The sequence below is a fragment of the Manacus vitellinus genome, unplaced genomic scaffold (assembly GCF_001715985.3).
Source record: "Manacus vitellinus isolate BGI_N305 unplaced genomic scaffold, ASM171598v3 scaffold_38_pilon, whole genome shotgun sequence".
Classification (NCBI taxonomy): Eukaryota; Metazoa; Chordata; class Aves; order Passeriformes; family Pipridae; genus Manacus; species Manacus vitellinus.
In genome coordinates, this window is record NW_021940526.1 from 497447 (window position 1) to 523600 (window position 26154).

General features: G+C 38.0%; 1 protein-coding gene across 7 annotated transcripts in view; it reads left to right on the plus strand.

Annotated features, from left to right (window-relative positions):
- Window positions 1–26154, plus strand: part of KIF16B (kinesin family member 16B) — a 131890-nt gene that overhangs the window by 84220 nt on the left and 21516 nt on the right. For 5 of the 7 annotated variants that reach the window (XR_003915973.1, XM_029961654.1, XM_029961655.1 and 2 more), the window contains 2 exons: window positions 1462–1584; window positions 8318–8407. Coding sequence is in view for 6 of the 7 variants with exons in the window: in XM_029961654.1 (XP_029817514.1) it covers window positions 1462–1584; window positions 8318–8407 (213 nt within the window). In the remaining variant the exon portion in view is untranslated. Of the gene's footprint in view, window positions 1–1414; window positions 1585–8317; window positions 8408–23258; window positions 23359–26154 lie in introns of those variants that run through there. The other 2 variants (XM_029961658.1, XM_029961659.1) reach the window with 2 other exon arrangements.

Here is a 26154-nt window from a genome sequence, read left to right on the forward strand (position 1 = left end):
TTTTCCCCAGGAAAGAATTGCTTACATTCCTATGCTTCAGAAATGAGTTTTAGCTGAAAAGCCAGTAATGTTGGGAGTGGAGAAAGAAGGGCAAAGTGGACAGGAGAGAATATTTGTTGTGAAAACAAAGGTCACTAAATTTTTTTCCATTTAAACAAATTTTTTTTATATTTTCTTAAAAAAATAAGAAAAGGAAAAGGGAAGTTTATGGGAAATACCCCCTAGATAAAGCCAGTGGAATGAAAATTCACTTTCTTTGTGTTTTCTTTTTCACTATTTTTAATACTAATGTTAAGGGAAATGACGTCATTTATAATTGACTAGTAATGAAACAAGTCTCCCCTTCTGGAGAGCTGTGAGGATGCCAAAAGGCTCCCTGGAACAGGCAGAAGCATTTATGAAGGAGTTTCAAACTTTTCTCTAACTCCTGCACAGTATCACGCTTACTGGAAGTCACCAGGAGTTGCAACAAAGGACATGGATGTTGAGAATACAGTTACAGGTCAAGTGATGGAGCGCTAAATACAAATACATCAAATACTATCCCATACACAAATTTATAAAGTTATAACCATAACTTGAAAGTGATGGTTTTCCAGTCTTTTGTTGTTAAATTGTATTTGTCATGATGATACTGGTTTTTTTAAGTGCGAGTTCATTAAGGTTTTCAGACCAAATACATTCATTGGAGCAAATGGAGGACTTCCTAAAAGGCAGGTTCTGTACTTTTTCACTCTAAATGCTTATGCTACTTTTGGACACAATCACTGCAAAGCATTAATCTTTTCAGTTTAAAAGGGGTTTGTTTTTGACATAACTTCAGAGTTATAGATTCCATCTGGCTCAGAGTCATGGACCCTCATTGCAAATACCTTTTTAGATTGTTTTTTCCAGACTGTGCAAATTCATTGTAGCTGAGTTTTCTGATAATTAGATGTGATTTAAAGAAAATAGTAGGAAACTGTTCTGACAGTGGATTGCTTATTTAATTATAAAATGAGTTTGGATTTTTAACATCCAAGAGCTTTCTGAATTGCTTAGACCCCTTGCAGCTTTGCATAATATTGTAAACATGTTTATTATGTAAAGACATACAAAAATTATGGTTGACTGTGAAGGCTTGATTAATATACTTATTTTTTTAAAAGAGGGTTAATACAAAGTCTTCTACTTTTCCTTGATTTTGATATCTAAGCTGAAAATGCCTTTTCAAAGAAAGGAATATTTTTGAATACAATTTTTATGCATAAAGAAATATTGGGGCTTGCTTAGAAAAGGAGATCCACTTTGTTTTCAAATGGTTACTTCATTTGAGAAATAATTTCTGCCTCATCCATGCTCTCTTTTCCTGCTCTTCTGGCTAAGAACACATTCTTGTTTTTAGTGAAGTTCTTTTCTCTTTTTCCTTATGTAGTGATTTTGGTTTTCCTTTGTTCTCCCTATTTGGTATGCACATGAAAGCGGATGGTCTGTCGTTCACTGGGAGCAAATCCAGACGACCTAAAGGACCCAATTAAAATTAGTATTCCACGGTATGTCCTGTGTGGGCAGGGAAAGGATGAACACTATGAGTTTGAAATAAAGGTAAGTGCTTTTCAGTCGCTTTTCTTTAATGTTTTTGTTTCACTGAGTGCAGTTTTTGGTTCTCTTTCTGTTATGAAAGTGTCCTCAATACTGCTAAATAAGAGAGGTTGTGAGAAGACATGCACAGGACACTATAAAGACAGGTATTTTCTGAGTGGATTGATTGTACAGAGGAGACTGGTAGCCAAACTCTTGGGCTGAGTAGTTCCTAAGCCAATGGCAATTCAGTTCAAAGTGTTGCAGAGATGAGGATTAAATTCCTATTTTTAGTAGGAAAGCCCTTTATTGAGATGCAAATGTCAGGTATGGTAAAAGTTCAGGCTTGAAATATTTACCTGAAATAATGAAAGCATAATTAAAGTATTTTGCACATATGCACAACATAGGCTTAATTCCTTTCAGGCTCTCTTTGTTCTTCTGATACTTCCCACCCTGCATTTCCAAAGTGTCACTTCTCCAAACTGTTATCTGCTTCCCCTCCATTCCAGTGGCTTTCTCAGTTGATCTTCTGTCCAGAAATACTGGGGGGGCGGGCGGGAAAGCATATTCATTTTGTTTCCTCTGGTACTCAGCCAGTGTTTTTCCAAAGCAAGATGTAACGTCTAATTGGAAACGTGCTCTCAGTACATGTGGACATGTAGCATAAGTGATGTACGTGGCATCAGAGTTGGCAGCCTCCTTCCTGAATGTACTGCCAGATGCTTCCTTAGCTGCTGTGAGGTGGAGGAGTGACCTCCCTCACAGTGTGAAGGGCCATTTCTGAACTGTGCTCACATTCTCTTTTACAAAGGTTTTTGTTAAGATGGGCTACCTTAACTCTGTTTGTTCTAATTAAACTTTCATTTTGAAACATACCGCTCAATTTTTGGGTGGAATACCTCCTTTTGCCTGTTGAACTTTGATTTTCCTGAGGCCAGCAAAAACCCAGAGCCAGAGAGATGCTGAGAGATGAGGAAGTGCACGTGAAACTTCCCTTAGGACTGTTCTCACCAACTGTTTTCTGCACATGGGATTTACTAGACTAGGTGATGGTTAGTCAAGATAACAGATAAAGTAAAAAAGTAGCTTCTCTTCTTAATAAGTTGGTGGATTTCTTTTCCAAGTATTCTCCCTTCATCCCTAAAACCCATGTAGGCATCTGCAATGAAGGAACAGTTGAAAATGTATCTGCAGTTTGGGAGTTTGGCAGTTTTGGGGATGTTTCTTACAGTCACTCCCTTACGTGAATTGATCCACTGTTAAGGCTTTCTCCTTTCCCTCCAGGTCTCTATGTCACAGTAGACTGCTTTTGCTATGGTCAGGATTTAGCTCCACACTACAATCCACAGACCTTCCACAAACTCTTTTATTTTAAACCTTTTACCTGCAGAGCTCCCGGCTCTAGTTTGATCTGTATTAATCTTCAGATGCTCCTACAGTTATTCTGCAGAAAATCAGAATACATGGAATAGTGATTTTTTTTTCCCCCTTAAAAATTAGGAAAATAGGAAACCATGACAGAGAGGAGGGAACATGTACCTGTTTATTTCGTTTCTTCCTAATGGATCAGAATACCATGTCAGCTGTTGAAATAATTTCAAATTTCAGCCTTACTTTACTTAGTTCAAGTTTATTTTCAAGTGACCTCATATGAAATAAATGTCAGTGTTGTGGAAGGGCTGGGTTGTTGCTAGTCTCATTTCCTTTGCTGGCTCCCAAGCTTTCTTCAGCAAGGGTCCTCTTGCTCCTGGAAAAATGGGTAGCATGTAATAGCACTTTGGAATCTGACAAAGGGACAAGGGATGATTGAATTGAATTTTAAGTCCCTAAACCTGTGAATCCTGGGTGTCTCAGAGGTATTTTCCTCAGAAGATGTTTCTAGCCATTGTATTTGTAGTTAAATCCTGCATGTTGCTGTAAAAAGGAGGAAATGTAATGAATTTCTGTATATAACAGATATATACATTTCTTCTTGTGACATGCAGTAGTAAAGATTATTTTGCTTATGTACCAAAAGAGAGAGAATGAGTTCCACTTTTCTTGGCAGCATCACAATCAGTTCATAAGTCTTTCAACCCTAACATACCATCCAACAATATTTCCTTTTAGTGCAGGTTTAGCATCTTGTCTATCTGGACATGTATGGGAGCAGGCCAGCAAGATGGTCTGTCCACTCCGGTTCTCTCACTGGATACAGATCCTACTTTAAGATGTTGAGTGAGTCCCACAAGAACCTACTGGAGAGAATTCAAAACAGAAACAAACCCATACTTTATTAGAGCTCAGATAGCACCTTCTTTTGCAGCAGGATATGTCACAGAGCTGTTTGTGCTGCTCTGCTATTAAGTATTCTGTATGAATTGATGCATTTCCAAAAAAACTTCCATTTGAGCGACAGTTTTATATGTTGTCTTTAAATTCATGATGAAACAGTAATAATTTAATCAGGTCTAAACATATTTATGTTAGAGCTAAATTAGAATGCCAGAGAACTATTCTTGTATTCTCTCCTTCCTTTCATGTTGTTGTGATATGCAGAATATTCAGACAAGGCTGTGTTACAAACAGTGTGTGGGAAGAGCTTTTGCATCAATAAAACTGTTGGCATCTGTTACAGACAGTGCCTGTGTTTGCAGTACCTATGGATGGCAGAAGGAGCAGTGAGGCAGCAGAGTAGGTGGAACTCCAGGTCACATAAAGGCACAAAGGGTCTCCTGAGAGCAAGTGATGGAAACAAAGCTGGGTATCAAGCACAGCCCTGCAGGGATCCTCTAACAAAAGGGAAAGTTGTAGATGAGCCTTCTCATTCTTATTCATCTTTCTCTCATTGTTCCAAGTGCTCTCCTTTTATTTATCCTGTTTGATATCCTTTCAAAACTGGTTCTTTTGCTGGTGTTTCAAAGCCTTTCAGTCATGTCAGACAAGTTCTCTGTGGGAGAAGATTCCAGGCAGATGCACCCCAAAGCAGTACTTTCTTCTAGCCAAATGCCATAGGGGGGCTGCTCAAAAAGTCCACATTTCTAATCTGTTTCTTTCTGAGTGTAGTGAAGTATTGCAGAGTGGGAGGAAAGTGGCAGCATGTTCACTGATATATAGTTCTTAAAGAAAATGATGCATGGCCCAGAACTACCTAAATTAGTAAGAAAAAAAAGTCCAATATTCCCTCAACTCTATCAGATTAATGCCCTCAATAAAAATAAATTTAAAAAAAATTATACGAAATTTTTAGGAAGCTTTCAGCTTTTCAGGTGCTGTTTTCATTGGCAGTGTAAGGAACAAGATCCCTTTCATCAAGGTCCCTTTTAAGAAATAGGAGTTTTCACAATGACTGTAGACAGTTTAACCAGCCCAGATAAGCAAAGTGGGCATTTTCTGTTCTAATTGCTTTCAGGATCAGGTGGAATATTTATTTTTCTCCCTTGCCATGGTTTTACTTCTATTCCTACTGTGTATAAAGAGAGCAAGTTCTGTGGTGTGCTTTGCAGTGGAATTAAATGAAAATGTCTGTTATGTTATTTTCTGTCAGTTATCATGAGAAGAAATGATAAGGAGACAGAACTGTAATATCTCCTTTCAGATTTATAGGTTTTACATAGGAAATGTTGTGTTTGAATGAAAAAAAACAAACCCCACAATTCTGAGGGAAGTCTTAAGATCATGGCAGTGCCTCCATAAGAATATTTCAAAAATCTATCTTACAGAATTATTCAACCATATGGGCTTTGTTATTAAGAAAATATTTTTAACTGTATTAGCAAAAGATCTGCACATGTCCCTGTCTCATACCTACAGAGTGTATAGTCTGTCATACAGCTTTTTTAAATGGGGGAACAGAATCCCAGCCCAAACTGGTTGGATCAGCTGTAGGAGTAAAAAGCTCTGTTCTCGAAATGCTACTTGTATGCCAGATGTGCTGTAATCTCCTTATACAAGTAGAGTTTGATTCTGTCTGTCCTAATAAGGTTATTGCTGTGCTTTGGGGACCAGTTAGGATTTTGTTTAGCTTTGAAATTCGTTTTTCAATAATATCAGCTGTAACAATAATAAAATTATGCAATTACCTGCTAGCCTGATTACAGGAGTTAGGAAAGTGAACAAAGGAAAGTAAAAAAGAGGAAGACAGGGACCAAGTCAGGACCAAGCCACCAGAGAAGACTCAAGAGAAAATCCTTCACTTCTTAGGCAACACAGATACATGGCTTTGCTGTTTTCCTTCCTATCCATCTGTAACAAGTTGTTGATTTAACTTCATAGAAGAAAACTAATAAATAATTGGCTGCAGGCAATTTGATTTGGGTAAGTTTGGTAGCACCCCGTCACCTAGACAGCTGTCAGATGCACAGCCAACATGACATGCCTGCTCTTCCTCAGGCTGTGTGGCTGGAAGAGTCCTGGATACTTTGTGCTAGATTGCTCCTCCGTCTGTGGAAACCCTAGGGGAAAAAGAGGTCACTTTTGAATAAGGATCGTATACAAATGAAATTATCACAGCAAAATTTCATGACAGTAAAATATTAAAAGCAAAATGAATGCTGTAATGAGTAACATCTTTATTTTATAATTATCCATTACACTCAAGCATTGTTTACTTGAACATTGAATTGACACAGCCCTTTACTTTAAAGTAATTATTCAGCAAAATGGTTAATTGAGATCAGTGTAACATGCTATTCCTGAATGGTTGTTTTAGTTAAACCTAAGTATGCATGTTAAATCCATTCACCTGAGTTGTGAAGTCTGAGACACTGTTAACAATATGTTGAGGGAATATAATCCATCGTGCAGGTGTCCTAGAATCATAGAATTGTTAACTTTGGAAAAACCTTTAAGATCATCAAGTCCAACATCTACCCACCACCACCACCATCTTATTCACCATTAAACCATGTCCTGAAGTCCATATCCACAATGTTCATATCCACACATTTTTTGAACACTTTCGGGGCTGGTGACTCCTAGTAGCAGTTGAGCTTATTGGTTGCATGAAAGATGATTTTTTCTCAGAAATAGTGAGTTTTTATTGTGGAGACATGCTAGAAGAACTTACGTTACAATGTTTGTGAAATGTTTTGAGAAGGCCAGTTTTGTTTTCTTGCAGCTTTTAACTGAAAGTTGAGAAAAAACCCACCCCAAACCTAGTTCCTCTTGTCATAAGACAATAATTTGTGGTTACCTAAACACTTTCCCCAGTTTCCCTGTTCTGTAATCAGCAGCAAAGGCAGCAGAGTTTGTTGCAAACATGGGGTAGCAGTTGTCAGCATTGGTGCTTGAACACTGGTTTCCTCTGCTTTGTTGCTCTTTCTTTTTCTCCTGTTCAGTTATCCAGCTCCATTGCAGCTTTCTTCACCTCCATAATTTTTTGATATCTCTAGTAGTGAGGGAACTACTTATTCATTTTTGGAGTCACTTTAAGATTAAAAAACCTGTGTCTTTGTGAAATGTGTTTTATGAAAATGTTTTTTTTTACCTTCATGCATAAAATCATAGCTAGACAGAGGTTTCCTCTGCTTTGTTGCTCTTTCTTTTTCTCCTGTTCAGTTATCCAGCTCCATTGCAGCTTTCTTCACCTCCATAATTTTTTGATATCTCTAGTAGTGAGGGAACTACTTATTCATTTTTGGAGTCACTTTAAGATTAAAAAACCTGTGTCTTTGTGAAATGTGTTTTATGAAAATGTTTTTTTTTACCTTCATGCATAAAATCATAGCTAGACAGAGGAAATACTACATATTAGGCCTGTTTGATTAAAAAAGCAACACTGTTTTCAGTTTTAAGCAGTACCAGTGGGCTTTCTCCAGCTCTGCTAGTCTTTGTAGAACAATGCTCAGTCTCCCTGCAGCTTGGCTTCTTGGTAGCCTTGGGTCACCAGATCTGCAGAAAGACTTTACTGTAAAATCAAAGGCTCTAGTCACAGTACTTTCATGACCCACTTAGAAATGTCTTTCATCTAATTTCAGACAGTAAAATTTTTTTTCCTAAAAAAAATTGTTAGTTGAGGATTTCTGGTGAGGATTTTGTGAACAACTGATGGTGAGGTTGGTTTGCCCTCTCCCTTTGCTCCTATTGTTATGCACTTTATTCTCTTGGAGTAATTATGTTGATTTTAATAAATCTTCCTGCATAAATGGGATGTTCATTGCCATGTTGATGATACAGACCCAGAGTGTTTTAAAGGAATATCTTCTACTGAAAACTGGCATACATAATATTTTACCCTACAAATTGAAATCCCGTTCTATGTGGTAATGAACTCTGTGTCCGAGAAATGCTTATTTATTAATTATGTGTATCTATGTGTATGAGAATATACATTTCTGTGAATATTTAGAGAGGCTACACTACGCTTATGCTGGATGTTATTCCTTTGTTAATGGAACACCCACTGATTGTAATGCTGAGAGCTGCATAGCTGCACCAAGAAATGGTTGAGGATTGGGGGTATTTTAATGTGTTTATAGCCTTGTCAAACCACTCCAGAATAAGGAATAAATACATTCAGGGTTTTTGGGTTTTTTTCCTTTGCAGTCAGTGCTCCTTATTAAATACAGTTCTGTCACTGTAATGAAAGAAAAATTAAGTAAACTTATAAATTTAAGTAAAGTTATAAAATTAAGTAAACTTATAAAAAGCTTATAGATTTAAGGTATCTAAGAATTGCCTCTTTTAATCTTATAACCTTGTATACTGCATGGTTTTTAGTGTTGTACATTGTGTGGATTTACTTCAGTTTCTTCTTTCTTATTGTCTACTCTAGATAACAGTCCTGGATGAGACATGGACAGTGTTCCGGCGGTACAGTCGCTTTCGAGAAATGCATAAAACTTTAAAACTGAAGTACCCAGAGGTAAGTTTTGGTAAAAAATTCTTTTGCAGAAGGGGGTGGAGGTAGAGACTGGAAAAAAAGTGTTTTGAAATATGTTTACTCAAAAAGGGTAGTGATTTGAGACAGCCAGCATGGCTCCACCAAGGCAATTCCTGCCTGACCAACTGAGTGACCTTCTATGGTGGAGTGATTACATCAGTGGACAAGGGAAGAGATTATAGATGGGTGTCATCTACATTGATCTGTAAGGCCTTTGACATGGTCCCCACAACATCCTTTTCTCTAAATTGGAGAGAGATGGATTTGATGGGTGAACTGTTTGGTGGATGAGGAATTGCTTGGATAGTGACATCCAGGGTGTGGTGGTCAATGGCTCAGCATCTTGATGGAGATCAGTGCCAAGTGGTGACCCTCAGGGACCCATGTTGGGACCAGTGCTGTTAAATACCTTCATCAGTGACACAGCAGGATCAAGCACACCCTCAGCAAGTTTGCAGATGACAAGTCTGAAGGATGGGATGCCAGAGAGGGACCCGGACGAACTCAAGAAGTGTGCCTGTGTAAACCTTGTGAGGTTCAACAAGACCAAGTGCAGGGTCCTGCATCTGGGCTGGGGCAGCCCTCAGTGTGAGTACAGGCTGGGGGATGAAGGAATTGAGAGCAGCCCTGCCAAGAAGGACTTGGGGATGCTGGTGGCCAAAAAGCTGGATGTGATCCAGCAATGCTTGCTTGCAGCCCAGAAAGCTAACCATGTCCTGGACTGCATCCAAAGCAGTGTGGGCAGCGGGGTTAGGGAGGGGATTCTGCCCCTCTGCTCTGGTGAGACCCCACCTGGAGTCCTGCATCCAACTCTGGGATCCCCAGCACAGGAAGGACGTGAACCCGTTGGAGCGGGTCTAGAGAAGGACCACAAAGGTGATGAGAGGGATGGAGTACCTCTGCTATGGAGACAGGCTGAGAGAATTGGGAGTTTTTCAGCCTGAATAAGAGAAGGCTCTGGGGAGATATAACAGATTTTAAGTACTTGAATGGGGCTCCTAATAAAAGGTGGGGACAGACTTTGCAGCAGGGCTGTTGCGATAGGACAAGGGTTAATGGTTTTAAACTGAAGAAAGTAGATTCAGAATAGATACAAGGAAGAATTTTTTTTACAGTTAGATGGTGAAACTCTGGCACAAGTTGCCCAGAGAGGTGGTGGATGCCCCATACCTGAAAGCATTCAGGATCAGGCTGCACTGGACTCTGAGCAGTCTGATCGAGTTGAAGATGTCCCTGATCACTGCAGGGGGCTTGGACTGGATGGCCTTTAGTGGTCCCTTCCAACCCAAACAATTCTGTAGTTCTGTGATTCCTCTCAGACATACACTTCCAGTAAGACTGACAAGCCCTTCAGCAGTTAAAGCTCCAAGACAGCTCAATACAGGATGGATGTTGCAGTGAAACTGTGACTCCAAGTGTTGCCTCTGGCCATTAATTCCCTTTACTGCTGACTGGCGCCGTTCCCTGGAGGTTCCTGTTTTGTTCATTGCAAGGTACTCGCAGTCAGATCATGTCATCCTGACAACTTCTCATTTAAAAGAAGAACGTTGCTCCACAGATACCCTTTTGTAATAGTGGCTTCTGCAAAATGAAAAATTGATCTTTCTGACCACCTTGGAGACTCGAGGCATTCAGGATGAGGAGCTGTGCCTGACGGAGCTTTAGTTCATTGGAGAGAGCATTTGTAGAATCACAGTAGTTTCCATGTCTGACTTTTAATTATTAACGTTTTGCTTCCTTTCTACTTGTTCCCTTGGATATTAGAAGAAATAAGTCATTCAAGCAATGAAAGTGATCCTGATTTGAGAGTTAGCACAAGTAAAGGAGCTTGGGCCATACATTCTTAGGCAGAATATTAAAAAACATGAATATGTTTAAGAAAGAGAGACGTGCAATAGTGTGCAAATGCTTTCTTGGTCTTCATTAACATATGCTTTAAACTAAAAACGAGTTGAGTATGAAACAATGTTGAGTCTGAGAATTAAGATTATTCCCTTTCCGAAACAGTATGAAAACCAGAAATGGAAATATCTAAGGAATATCTGAGCACCAAATGTCTAAGGAATTTTTTTTTTTTTTTGTCTAAGAAAGAAAAAAGAGAGACAGAGAAAAGAAAAAGAAAATTAGGTCATCTTTTTTGATTGACAGAAGGAAATTTTTAAGGTAAAATTGAGTTTTGAATGGGAAATTGAAATATTCTCTTTCCACAAATGTTTTTAAAAATATTACTTGTGAACATCAGTGTCGTATTTTTTATTGGAATGAATTGCCATTTCCTCTTGGATGTTAGAGTTATAGTCTGTCAATGGAAATATCCTAATTGCATCTAACTCCTGAAAAAACAGCCAGGCAGTCATCCAGTTGACATGGAAAAAGGCCATCTGAATCCCTCTGCAGACTGATTTTCCCCATTTAGGAAAGTGTGTTTGAGTGGTCTTCTTCAGAGTCTGTTATCAGTCCTGACAATACATTGAGGAACAATTGAATTTGGCTTTTACAGTTGTGTCAGAGGGAGATAAACTTCTTTCTTGTGTGTAGTAATTGGATTCAGGAGGAATCTGATGTTCTTAAAGCAACTATTAAAATGTCCTGTGTTCTGCAGTATATAAATGTCACCTTTTTGAACCAAGCATTTGTGATTGACAGGACAATTTGGGGTTTTTTGGTGTTACAGGAGGGAGTGTTTGGGGTTTTTTTTAGTGTTTATTTGTTTGTTTTGAAGAACCATGAGAACATGAGTGGTATTATTAGGTCAAAATGAAGTCCTTCATCCAAGAGTTTACAACTGAGAAAATAATCTCAGCCTAAAGCACAGGTATATAGTCTTCTTCATCTTATAGTCTTCCCAACTGAAGTTGGTTTTGTTGTCACTAATAGTTCATAGTTAATATTTTTCCTATGGATTTTATCTATATATTCCGTTCTCTCTACCACTCACTTTATAGAGAGCAATTATCTTATAGAGGCAATTTTCTTTTGCTGCCCTTTTTTTTTAACCTTTTCTCTCTGTTTGTCTTTTTTGCTTGCAAGGTCAGTACATTCACTAGTTTAATGTACCAGTTTGTTCCTTATTGACACTTGTATGTTGCCATGAGTCTGTGTCTTAGGTAAACTTCCTGAGGTTAAAGGAATTATTGGTTTACTTATGCCAGTGAGTCAGTGTCTAATTTCCATGTAGAAAGCACATTATAGTATGTTTTATTGAGCTATCTGTTTCCTTCTCAACAATTTCTGTAAGTCAGGGCAAATACCAAGTCTTACAAGTTTGCCAATAATATCTTTTTCCAGCCTTGACTGAGCCTCCACTTCACAGCAACCTTCCATAAATTATCAGAGAGGTTCAAGTGTCTTATCTTTGCTCAGTACCAAGCATATTAAAAGTCAGGAAAAGCAAGATAAGCATCTGATCATGTCAGCTACTGCTTTTAGACAGGTACTGTCACTTAAGTACCTGTTCTGGAGACCCTTGCAGCACTGCTGATGTCTTCTCTTTTTACATGATACAGACTATTGTGTTGTGTTCATTCCTGCTTTGAGACATAGGGCACCACGAGGGAATGGAAGGTTTGTGGACAGAAGAAGACTAGATAATATACAGTGTGTTTTTTTCTCCTCATCAGCATTTCTACAAACTACTCTGTCCTTGTTTATCAGAGGGGAAGAGCATGTTGTGATGGATGAAACTTATAATATTGTGTCCTGCAGTAAAGGTCTGGCATTTATTTTCTTTGAAGGAATTTCATTATCAATGTTACATATGTGAATGATCAATGGCTTTCCATATTTTTATCTTTATTTAAAATAGCCTTAATTTATGGTAATTTTGGATTAGTTTTGCCATGTAAGTAGGAGTTCAGTTTGTTTTGTAAGTTGAAACTCATCTGTCCACTTCTGCTCATCTGTCATTGACCTAATTTGGGATACATCATGATGCTGAAATGTATTTTAATACCCAACTTGGCAGAGTTCTGTCTTTACTTACTGTATATTATTCCAAAGAAACTTAGTCCATAAAAGGATGTTATCAGAAGCCATCAGAGTTGAGTTTTATTTTGCACAGTTCACCTTCCCACTCTAAATTAATATTTATAATGAACAGCGAAAATACTGTGGATGTGTTTAATGTATGAGTGTCCTGCTTTTAGAAGTGAACTTTACAGCTCATTAGTTGCTCAGCTCTGAGTTACTACATCAGTATTTTAATAATTTGCTGATCTTGCATTTCATGTTGCTGCCACTGAATTCCCAAAGGGATGTATTGGCAAACTGATTTATTAGGAAGTTTTAAAAAAAAGTATCTCTTTCAAAAGCAGAAACTATCTTCCAGTCATACAACAACCCATATATATTATATACCTGTGCATTTCTTCTAATGTAATTAAGTGGCTTCTGACAACTGCATATCTAACTAAAATGTGTCATATGCAAATTTTTAAAGACTGTAAAAGCTGCAGAAGGGTGAGATTGTACCAGTAGCAGATAAGTATCAAGCATTTAACAGTGCCTTGGGTTTTTGTAGGTCTGCACAATTGTCATTTGCCCAGCTTCAGCTTTCTTGCACTGCTAGATTATTAATGATCATTCTAGTATTTTTGGAATTTTAATTAAGAAAATACTTGGCTTTCAGTTGCAGTTGTCTCTCTAATGAATATACTTTTTGTTTGTTTTCACTTAGAAATGGGAGAAAATGGGCTTTTTATAATAGAGAAGTAAGAACTTCCGCACTAAAATTCTCCTATTTTTCCCTCATTCTTCCCTCTTTTCTTATGGTTTTTCTTAATGGTTTTGAAATACTACCAGAATTGGTTTCTGCAGAAAACCTTCCCTTCCTGGTCCTCATCCTGATGTGAGGGAAAACTCACTTTCCTAACACTTTCTTGTCTCTTTCTTCTTTCAAAGAAGAGCAGAGTAACAGTTTCTATTTGTCTTTCCCTACCAAAATCCAAGGTTTATGAAGTTCCTCCTTCATGTGGGAGCCCTTAATTCCCACTTGTATCTGGGTGTCTAAGCCAGGTGTTGTGGGGCTTTCACTGTAGGCTCTGCTTATGGAGTTTCCTGTCAGTCTTCTTGAAATCTCTTTCCATGTGCTTAAAAATCTCTACATGGTGTTAAGGAAAGCACCTACTGTTGAGGCATTTTTATTACGTGACTTAAAATATTAGAAAATCCCTGGAGAACTGCCAAGGAGAAGCTAAAAGGCAGTTATAGATTAATTCATGGAGATAAGAACATATGTGTGTAGAATTCTGCAGGAGTGCCAAAGCTATTGACTTCTAGCTTATTTAACAGAACATAATAATTTGTGTATCTGTATTTAAGGTATGAAGGTCTGTATGAAGGTAGATGTTTGTGTCTTTCACAGTCTAAGGCACAAAAGGACTGTTTATAATTTTCAAAGAATTTTGGGTTGTAACCAAGCCAACTTCTACTTCCGCTGGTCTGGTTTTTGTCATCTTACATAACTGAATGCATGCATAATATCCATATCTGAAACAGCAGGAATGTCTGTGGAAAGCCTGAGCAGTCAAGCTGAAGTTACCTTGTGATCTGCCTCTGTCCCCACCTAGTATTTCCACCAGGGAAAAGAGAGTACAGGATGTGTTGCAGGAACACACGAATATCGTGACTCTCAGTGGGCAGGATTAGAGGCTGTTGCTTGGGTGACAGGGTTCTTCAAGTACATTAACTATTAGACAGTAGATACTGTATTTTATAACTATTAGGAAAAAAATGCTGTCCAGTTTTCTTTTTTTTTTTTGTGTGGTGTTATGGAGAAAAGACCATATATATATATATATATATATATTTATATATATACATATTTTCATTTCTGAAGAGAATATCCTCTGCCTATCAGGGTTCTCTCTGTTTGACAGAGGATCATTCTGTTGAAATGAACTCGAGGCTTTTGTCAGCTGGAGGAGTTAACAGGCTGCTCTTTGCTTTGCACGCCTGTAAGAATTGCATGAAACTAAAAGAGCAGAAAATATCTCTCAGGTTTTTCAGAAATAGTAAATGAATGTTTTTGAAAATATATTGAAATCAAAACATTTCTTGCAAGTTTATTTTAAAAATATTCTGAAATATTTTGAAATATTTCAATGATATTTTGAAATATTTCAGATTTTTCAAAACTCAAAAGTAGTCTGTTCATTTTTTATTTGAAGTATTTTTTCATCTCAGTAAAAAAAGACAAGAAATGTTTGGTATCTCAGTGAAGCCAATTCCTGTTTCGTCTATCCATACTGCCCACAACCACCCAACACATAATGTGTATGTTTGCTATTACAATAGAGAAGACACCAATTTTTTAATCCTTTCTTAAGTTTTTTTTTCTAGACTCTTTTTTATTACTACTCATTGTTTAGAAGTAATTCATCTGTAATGATGAAAAGGCAAGAACTATTCGTGGAACCACCACTGACTGATCTCGCTGTCCTTTCCTTTTGCCTCCATACTCTTCTTTTGGGTGACTGCCAGAGAAGGATTTCAGTGTCCTTGTTAAATGGTCCATACGTCTGGTGCTCCTGTTTTTATACAGTGGAAAAACATAGTAGAAGTCAAGTTTAATATGCCAGCCATAGGACAAACACCAAGAGCGTATAAACAGTCTGAAAGTCTTTTTTTTTTCCCCTGGAAACTGTATATTAGGGCACAAATGAAAATGAAAATTATTTGCAACATTGATGTGCTTGTAAATAGCGAATGCCATGATATGTATTAAAGTACCTCTGGCAGACTTATAAGTATATAGAAAAGTGTTTAGAAAATAGTTTTTGAAATACAAATCCTAAACTAATCTTAATTTTTACTTTCTAGCCTGGGACTTTGCTAGCTAGGTAATGTATCTTTCCATACATATTGAAAGAAAAATATACTAAGTTTGAGAACACCTCTCTGTGCATAAACCTTGTAATACCATTATACAAGCATGTGATTATAGCCTTCAGCTTTATTCAGTACAAATTACAGTAATTATGGTATAGTTAATTTTAACGTTCATATTCTTGTCACCTATAACAGCCAGGAAGTGCATACACAGGAAGCATATTTTGTCACATACACGTTTCCAGCTCCTGTTCCTAATTATATTATGTTCAGAGCATTCCTAAAGCCTGCAGGTTTATATATGTAGAACTTCCATATCCGCTCTAGTTTGCCACAGATGGGATTTAAGTGGTAGATGCTTAAATACTTCATCTGGCCTTTCTTTCTGCAGCATGAGACTGCTGAAATTTTTAAAAGGAATTCTAGGATTTTGTTCAGTCTACAGCTGAAGAGGAGAATTTGTTCCCAGAAGTAAAGTGGAAAACATCACTGCTAACCACGTCACGTAGTTCAGTGCAAGTTTAATAATAGGAAAATGTGTGTATTCCATGTGCTCCCTCTGAATTTGTAGTTGCTAACCGGGACTGGAGCATCTGAGACACAGGAAACTCCCCCAGCATGTTTGCTTCCAGCACAATATGCAGTTCCAAATCTATTTCTAGTAGGGAAATAAATTCAGTGTGTGAATTTCTTGTCGCAAAACTGAATCTGAATGTGTAAGAGCCTTGGGAAATCCTGGCTTTGGGATTAATTTGTGATTGTTGTTGCTTTGGGTGCTAGATTTGTGCAGCAAAGTTTTCTTGACTTGGTACAGGCGATTTGGCAGAAATACTTCTCTCTATCTCTCCTTTCCTTTCCTCCCCCCTGGATTTTGGTTGTTGATGGGACCTGGTCTCTTTTGGTCTGTCCTGAGCAGCTAATTAAACCTGTGAGTTTCCAAATGGTTCTCTGGGAGAATACCAGTAGCTTTATAGGTCTTCTGATAGATTTAGAATGAGACAAGATTAACCAGCAGGCAGGTTAACCATCAAATGCCAGGTTTCATTGCTTGTGCTGTGCAAAAGTCTTGTGTATTAGTGACATAGAAATTGAAAAAAAAGAAGCATTTGGAGAGGGGTGAGCCCTCCTTCTCATTATTTACAAACCATTTGACAGAATAATTGCTTTGATTATTGGATAATCTGATTTTCAAGGCTGTGCTCAATTATCTAGTGAATTTGCATGATATCAAAATATTCATGTTGTTTTATCAGTAAAACAGTTTCAGATGGATAACCTCTATCTGTGAGAGAGGAAAATACCTCTGAGAAGAACAATTCCTAGACAAAATAGCTGGAGGTTTAGGTATGCTCAGTCATTGCTTAGCTCCTCCTGACTGTCTGTCATCTTGGGGAATGCCTTGGGCTGCAACTCTGTATCTCTGTTTTCTTCCTGCTTAGTGAAAACCAGAGGGGAGGATTGGAGCGTTTACTGTTTCTTTTTTTAATGATTGCCTTCCTTCAGAGGACTTTGACACATGTTCCATTAATCATTAGCTGTTATTGGCACTCGCTGTCTTCCAAGGGTTTTGTGAAGAACAGCTTGTTCTTACTGTATTGGTCAGGAATATGCTGCTAGATTAAGTAGACTTGACAGGTAGAATCCTTTGGTTTCAGATATGGTGACCCAGCTCTCACTCTAGTTTTTGTGAAAATGCCCGGGTTAATTTTGAACAAATACCTTAGATGTTGAAAAACCTGTCTGGCTCCAGCTGTGCTGCCTGTTGTGTTTTTTCCTTATGCGTTTAGGTGTTATTACTGACACAACTGCATATTTGAATGTACCTCTGGCAGGGAGTTGGAACAGTATGATCTTTTAAGTCCCTTCCAACCCAACACATTCTTTGATTCTAACCCTATGGTTAGCATTGTTACAATCTACAAGAGATACTTTTTGTCTAAGGGTCTTTTATAAATATTAGTGTATCATGTTCCAGCTAATGGTATTTCAGACACAATATGGTGAAAATAGTATTGGGTTTCTTAATGAGAAATAACTTGACTTTAGAAGAAAGGAAGAAAACACATTTCTTAGGCCTATGCAGCTGATAGTATAGTTTCTAAATAAGTTTCTAAAAGCAGTTTTGTATTTACAATGGGATCTTCTTATAAGGCTCTCAGGATGTTTTCTTGACTGCTGCAGTGTAAATATATTAAAAAAAAATGTGAGAAGGTCTTCTACCATCTCTCTCTGCAACACACAACATACAGAAGGCTCCATTTTACAAGAGAGAATTGTCTATCCCTCTAAAGAGCCTAAAGCAAGAAAGCTCAAGCCACAAAATTTATTAGACATCCCTGCATGACAAAAATCAATAAAATACAATCTCTCATGGTTTAATATGAAAATAAACATAAAGAAGCAGTGGCTGTCAGCAAAAATATTGAGCTGCAGGTATAGAATTGAAGATGTCAAGAGAAGACTGAAAGCAGAGGATGTTGTCTAGTTTACTGTAGGACATATTTCAGAGCCAAAGCCAGGAATAATAGTTTTGGAGGGCAAGCTCTCTGACCATGTCTGAAAAACAAAATTCAATATGGGAATGCTGGTGTGAGTGAGAGTGAGATGAAAAAGCACACTTCTCATGGGACATTGTGTTAAAATATTCAATTAATTCATGATTGTCTATAAATGGTTAAAATGCTGTGAATAATAAAATGAATTTAAGGTACAGAGTTTTGTTTGGACAATTTCTTATCTATTGAATTTATTATATTTTCTCTCCTATTTAACTCTAGGTACTGCTGGGTATTAATGATACTTTAAAGATTTGTGTTGTGCAATGCTGTCAGCAGTGCAGGTTCTCTGAGGCTGTTTGAGTGTACACTCTGTGTTTTCCATGAAATTCTTTGAATTTCTTTCAATCTGCTTCTGAACACTGCATGTCCTAGTCTTGTTATATCCTTTATGGGAAAAATTGCAGCAGAGCTTTAGCAGTTTTTTGAATCCTTAAATTACTCACTGTACGTTCAAATCTAACTCTGAATTTATTTTTATTTTTAAATTGGGGAATAAATAGGGATACCTTTACTTTTAAGTTCAGTTTTTTGTTAGTACCAGTATTGAAAAGTAATTGCAAATTACTATTTTGCAGGGTTTTATTTACACAGGTAGAGTAGCATAATTTCCATTTTGATTGTACCTGAAGGCTCTTATGTGCTATAACTCATTGTAAAGATGCTGTAAAAAAGTAATAAAAAATTAATATGGTCTTTTAGCTTTCCCCTGCTTTCCTAGGTTACTGAAACTTATGTAGGTGGAGCAGCATCACTTGTACACAGACTCAGTGAAGTAGTGCTTGTTGGGGACAAACATTATAGCCTTCTAGAAGGCATCTGATAGATGGAAATTGTGAAATTACTGACGTGTAATCCAAACCCTAATACTTGCAACAGTTAAACACATCCCTGTTCTCTCCCCTGCCCTAAGTAATGAGGTTGACTTCAATACCATGGAATTTTCTTGGAGTGTGTCTTCGAGCTTTCCCTATGTATGTGGTATATACATAGGTCTTGCTTTAGAAGCATTTATCTTCAAGTGCTCAATCAAGACATTTTATGGAAAAATTGGATTTTATTGAAAAAAATACCTATTCTCACCCACCACCCTGACTCTGGGACCTCAAGAGCAGTACTCAAGACCTCAAGAGCAGGGTATTGCTCCTGGAACTGATAGTAACAGTGATATTTCTGTCTCCATAGTTGCTTTTTCTGCCCTAAACATTCAAAATCTTTTGCCAAGCAAGCTCCTGAAAATACATCTTTGAAGTTTATTACATTTAATTAGTTATCTGTCATTTTAAGCTTTACCTACTGACAACAGTATTAGTGGAAAGAAAATACCAGATTTGTATAAAACTCACAGATAGTTTTTAATTCTGTGATAAAGCAGCTAATTCTAAAGTCTGTAAGACTAGACATAAGTGAAAATTTATATATAACCTATGTGACTATAAATTACTGTTGGAGGGGGAACTAAGCAGTTCTTTTTAAGCTTCCCATTTGTGTACTTGCACTGCCTTTTCTCTGGTTTTATCATTTTAAATGACGCAGAAGGCTGCCTAACTTCTTGTAATCAGTCCAGTTGTTGTGAGAATGACCACTTTATATCTCATAACGAATCACACTTAGAGGCGTGCTGCATGTTTGTTTGCAGGTGTATTTCTCTGTGACAGCTGTTCTTTAAGACCCTGAGATGTGCCATTAATTTTGAGTAGTCAGAAAGGCATCCATCTAGTCAGCAGTAGAAATTATTGCTGCTCCTTGATGAGTTTTCATTATTAGCATTTGTCAAAGGCAAGGGTGACTGAAATTTATGGCGTCAGTCAGCCACACGAGACGGGGATGTTTCATAAATGCTGCCAGATGTCACTGAGATGAGCTCATGTGCGACAAGCAAATCATTTTTGGGAAGAGCTGTTAAAACTGCTGTGGTGAATCCTCTCCTCTGAAGTGTTTCTGTTGCTTAAGTCAAATGATATTGTGACTTCTCAGCTTCAGTCAAAGTGGCCCCCTAGCCGCCATGGGGCAAGGCAGCCACAGCAAAGGTAGTGGTTGATACATGGCCCACTTGTGCTGTTGCAGGGACTGCCTTGACCTTGCCGGAAATCCCAGCAGGAAGATAATTAATCAAATCTCAAATCATTTTTGAAAGGAAAATAAACCCTGAAGAGAACTCCAGAAAATCACTTTTTTTACCTTCTTTTTGAGAAGTGGAGTTTGAGTCACACCTTGATGAAGATTGATTAATGTGTTGAGCTTTGAAGGCACGACCTTGCAAACCCAGCAGTTGTTATCATTTCTTTAAAGAACTATCCAAGCACCATAACCTGAGACTGCATGAAAAAAATAATGTTTAGTTGGCAAAATCATGACCTAAAAGTGTACAGAGTATGTGTTAAACTTGTCCATAGACTCTCTAGGTCAGCACATACCCTTGTCTTAGACCATGATCTGCCATGCGATATGGATATTTTTCCACAAGAGAGTTCTGTCTTGGGGCAAGGGATAGATGAACAAGAGAGCAAAATCAAGATTGCAAGGACATGCTATGTTAAAATTTTTTCATATTTTTTTTCCAAACACATCTACAACTCATATTTAATTATTTTTATTTGGTTTTGACTGGTTTACCTCTGAGGTAATTCAGTGGTGGTCTGAAAAATAAAAGCTAGACACGATCCCAGTATGGGGAAACTGGAATAGTTTATTGAACACGAGAACACTATTTTAAAGGTGTCTGAGGTTGGACATGTTAATGAAGTGGATGAGCTATGTTAATTAGGGAATTACACAAGTTTTTACTACCGTTGCCCAATGGGTTAAATATTTCCCTCAACCAAGATTACATAGGGGGAAAGGGATTAAAGGGGTTTAGACACGGTTTGATACAATCATCTCAAGAGTCCTTTCTGATTTCTGCTGGAGCCAGGCTTAATCCATAAGGTAGAACTTTAACAGGTCTTGTGAGAAGGGTCCAGCTCCTTCAGATCATGAGGTTCTTGTCAGCCCTTGTTTTCCAAGGTTTGTGATTCAGATTTATCGAGTTTCCTTTTGCTGAGAACTGGTTTTTGTCCCCTTCATCTCCAGCTTTTTTATTTTCTAACTGAAAAAGAAAAGCTCAAGAAAAACTTTGATTGATCATCCACCGAATACAAGAGAGTAAACAAGGAGTACATAATAAAATACAAAGAAACACAAAATTTCCGAAAAATGCTATAATAAGTATTTTCTTAAACCCTGCACCAATATTAAAGGCATCTATCCAATCAAATAAACTACTAATTTTGCTTTCATTATTTTCTTTTAGTTGATTCGCTAAAGTTTTTAACTTATCAATACTTTTGTGAATAGATTCTGAGTGGTCACTCAAATTCATGCACCACAACCCTTCAAAATCTTTGCAGCCATGACCATGAGCTAGTAAAAGAAAGTCTATGGCTGCTCTATTTTGTAAGGTAGCTAACATCTGTAAGCAAGTCTTCCAGGGCAGAGCTGGTGGCATTAGCTTCTTTTGCTAGCCAGCATCCCATCTTGTCAAGCGCACCTAACGTGTGACCAGCTCCTATGCCTGGAATTAAAAAACTTCCAGAAAATCTCTGTGCGTGGTTCCAAAATATGATTTCAGAATCACAGTCTGCCTTAAACCCATGTGTATTAAAATCTTGCTTGTTAAAGGAGCGTTTAAGGCATTTACTGAGTGAAGGGCTCTTAGAAGGCAAGGGGGTTTTTACTGGATTAAACAGAGCAAGTTTACCCAAGGTACATGGTCCTCCTTCAGCCTTGCTAGGAATGCCTTTCCACACTCTTTCTCCACAAATTAGAAATAAATCATCAGGAAGTCCGATTGGAAAAGGTTTTGATTTGATGTTCACCGCATTAAGGTGGTGCTTACACCAAAAACTTTCATTGTAGTATGCACTTGTGGGAGACACATCCAAATTCACTGGATCATGTGAGTGTGGATTTTCAGGGTAAAAATAGAAGCACAGGGGGGCAGTTAAGCTACCCATGATATCTAATTCCTGAGGCTCTACAGTTAAATTTGTAAAATAATTTTGATATGGCCCTTTGCGCTGGCCGTGGTCTGTGCTGTATTTTTCGAAACAATCATCTATTGGCATGTTATGAGTTTCTGGGGGTGCACACGGGGGGTGATGCTTTCTCAGAAAAGCATTCCATTCTCCGCTGGAGAGTGGAATTCCTACCAGACAGGTCTGAAATGGGTTTGTCGGGGTAGCAACTGACAGGCACAGGGTGTCAGTTCCCGTGGCTTTTGCTAAGGTAGTCCAAACGTTTTTTCTGCTGGAGGTGAGCCATTTGGGTGGGACTGGAGCAGGAGGTGGCATTCTCACAGGCGTTCCGGTGGTCAGGAGGACGATGCAACAGATGGTCGTATAAAACGTGAGGGGATCCATCTCGGTCCACGATCTGTTAAAACACAACCATACCCTTTTCCCCTTGTTATCAAGGGACAAGGACCTTGCCACTGGCCTGGAAATGGATCTTTAAACATTACTTTGGGTTTTGAATTTTTGGGCATGTGTGCAGGTATAAAATGTCGCTGTACTGGGGTAGAATTTTCTGTCATTCTATTTAAAAAATTAAGTACATACAAAGCTTTGTTTAAGCAATCTTGGGGAGCTAACCCTGTTAATTCTGTCTTTTAATTGGTCTATGCTGGTTCTGCACCATCTTATTCTGCCTTTCTACAGCCTGAATAGGAAACTTAAAATATTTTCTTTGCCATTTGGGCCAGTTTATGTGTCTCTTTCCTTGGTTGATAATCCTGGAGCTATGCAGGTAGCAATTTATATGTAGAAAGATGCCTTGGCTATATTAGTTTCTGAGTTTTATAAAAGAGATGAAAATCCCCAAACTGCATAATTTTATAGAAATGTGCAAGGTTTGCATGAATTCTGTTACATCCTATGGCTCATTTTTATAGTTACTCTGTATTTAAATGCTATTGTAGTGCTTATAATGGAAAAAAACAATGAAGTAATTTGTCAAATATTATATTGACCATTGTTTATGGCTCTATTTTGTTATGCTATTATTCTGAGTAGCCTAGAATTTGCTTTAAGGAAAAGAAAAACACTCCTGTAATGCAAGGTAACTTTTTTGGATGAAGTTAATTTGATTTTTCTCAGTAGCAGGAGACAGACTAAATGGACTTAAAATGACACAATAAACCCTGGCTTCCACATCTCACCATAGCTCCAAAAATGCAGGTTAAGTCTAGGTCAGACTTAATCTTGCTGGTTTAAAGGAGGAACTTGGATATGAGAACTCTCAAATGTTTTTGATAATTACAGGTGATTGTTTAATGGGCAGGTGGACACCATTCAAAGACACTGAGAAATCTCTGGTGTCTAATCCTATTTGGTCATTTTGCATCATCAGAGGGAGGTTGCAGGGTGGTTCAGAGGTGAATTTCTTCTTTTGTGTTTTTTGTCCCTTTTCAGAGTTGAGGTGTTCTTTGGAGAAACAATTATGCCTGTCTGAGGAAGAGACCTGACAAAAAATCTTAAAAGTTCAAAGAGAATTACCCAAAAATAGAGACAGCAGAGCTGTGAGAGCTTGTGCATCCTGAGAAGATGCTCATTTATTGGTGAATACAGAGATGATGGTGTGTAGAGGTTAGTCACAGCATCCTGACTTTGAGGGGACTCACAACAGAACTGCATATATTTATTTATGGGAGGAGATGTAAGTTCTTCTTAGCATGTCTTAGTGCCCGTATTGCAGGGGAATTATATGGCGAAGGTACCTGTTTATATATGGGTGATGTTCCAGAGAGATAAGTAGGAAAAAGCAGGGAATTGTAGCCAGTCTGTGTACAGTGGGGAAGTGGCAGAATTGCTTGCCTGGCAGGTTAACCCTAGAAAGGTCTCCAGTGCACTCTGGCCTCAATGGGATGTGTTCTGGAGGGGATAAAGTAGACCTGGCTCACTGGTCTGGTGACACAAGAGGCCAGACAAAAAGCAATGTGCCAACCAGGAGTTGTCCCTGCCAAGCAGAAATGCAAAGGTTAAACCAGTTGTGTGGTCAAGTAACCCTTCGACACAGAGCAAAAAGGATGGATAGCAGGAAGAAAGAGTATTCTTATGTACAAGAGGCAAACCAGTTTTCTCTTAGAGAAAGGGCTATACCATAAAGGGACTGGAAACCAAGTTGTGGCGTATTTTGTATTCAGGAAATACCAAGGGGAAAAAAAACATTAAAAAAACCCCAAAACCCAAAACTCCAGCACATCACTTCAGTGTGGTCTCTCTTGCATTTGCTGACCAGTTTATTTAGGATTTTGTCAGAGTAGACTCCCACAAGAAAGGAGGGAGATGCTCGTTCCCCTGTGCATGTTTGAGTGAGATCTGGGCACTGGTGCCTGTTGTAGCAGCAAGGAGAGACGACAGAAAGCTGTAAGCCTGCAGCTCTGACGGAGGAGCTGAGAGACAGCAGGCATGAGCCTTGAGCAGCTCCTCAGGTCTCAGAAACACTGCAAAGACCTTGGGAGCAGAGTCTGCTTCCCTCAAAGACAGTGAAGGGCTGACCATGTTAGGCTGCTATCAGGCACCCCTCTGCAGGGATCCTGAATGTAGGAGAAACATTGTTTACATCCTTTTTCCTGTTCTATTTCCTGGTCACTTGAGTTTTCCTTGGTTTAGGAGGTTAATTATCCTTGTTTGTTTGTTATAATAAATTGTGACTTTTGTTGCTGCTTAAAAGCTGTTCAGCCTTCTCCAGGGAGCTCGCTCCATTAGAAGGCTGACATGGATCCACCTCAGAGCTTTGGCTGATCCTTGGTTCCTTGGATATGCTGCTTTTGAGAATATCAAATCCCTTTCCCCTTCTGGCAGATAGCAGGGAGAAAGGATGGCAAATGGCCCAGTGGAGTAAGATAAAGAATTAGGTAGGTCATGCAGGAATGGAGGAAAGCATAACATTAAAATAGAGACAAGTTGGGAAGCTGGAAAGTGCGGAAAGAACATGAAGAGATGGAAAAAGTAAAGAGAAAATATTAGAAATGGAAAAGTAGGTGACAAACTGACTATCCAGAAAATAATCCCCTGGATATTCCCTGTCCTTGATTAGTTGATAATGAAAAATACTGGCTTTAATTTTTCTGTCCTCTGAGGGCATCACTTACCTATAGCATACATTTTGGGGGAGCAGGTGGTGAAGGACTATGTTACTTTTTTTTTTTTAAAGGAGAATAAGTTTAGAGCTTTCCTCATTCAGCTTTAAATAGTTTGAGCTATATCTGCTGAAAATAGGTGTTTTTATAAGTGATTTTGTTGGTTTATTTTTTAGTGGATAGTATATGTTCAAATGACTTATCTTTGATTTCCATTTGATTTTTTTCAGAATTTGTAAAGTGGCCTTTATTCATTGTTAACTTTTTACCTTTGCCTAATGCTCTCTTACGAAATTCTATAGAAAAGGTGGTTTATTTCAGCCAAAATACAAGTAAAAATATAGAATTTCAGCTTTTTTTTTTTCTACCTTGTTGTCAAATCCCTAAATACTTAGTTCCTGGTTAAGAACACTGCAATTTCTGCAATTTCTTTAGACTCTGGGAGTCTTAGTACATCTTGAGAAGTCGAGGCTTAAGTTACTTTGTTTAAACTTCAAAAAGTAAAAGTAGGACAGTTTTTTCTTTCATTACTCCCTGCAAAATCAAGTCAGGTGCAGCCACACTGGCTGCGAAATCGTGCCACATTCTCCTCTTTGATTTTTCTCATTTGTGACAGAGATTTCTGGTACAAAGGATCAAAAGTCACACATACTCTTTGAAAAATGAGAAAATTCAGAGTTTAAAAGTAACATGAGAGTTAAAGAAGACTGACTTTTTAATTTAATAGTTAGCATTTCCTTAATTTTCTCCTTTTCCCCTTTTCCCCCCCATTTAAATATATCAAAACATTGAAGTACAAAGAGAATTTGGGATGAAAGATTAAAGATGACTCAGCCTCCATCAATGTCTGCCCTGTTTTTCTTCTTAAAAAAAAAAACTTTTACCATATTGTAGGCACTAAAACACAGACTATACTGGCCAGAAATAATGAGATGTTTCAATCCTGTAGATTTTTGCTTGATGTTGGAAATGGCACTTTTTTAATGTTTAGGGAGCGTAACACTTGGAACAATTTCATGCTTCAGAAGTGACAAGCCTACATGACTGTATTATGTGGTATTTGACTTTGGTCCACTATATATTGAAATATCATCTGCAAAGTACTGTACAAAACTTTTTATTAACATATTCTGTTCCACTGTACCATAAAACCCCTGAACTGAATTAAATCCAGCAGGTCCCCAAGCAGATATAATGTCAGTGAAGAGTCTCCAACTGAATATAAG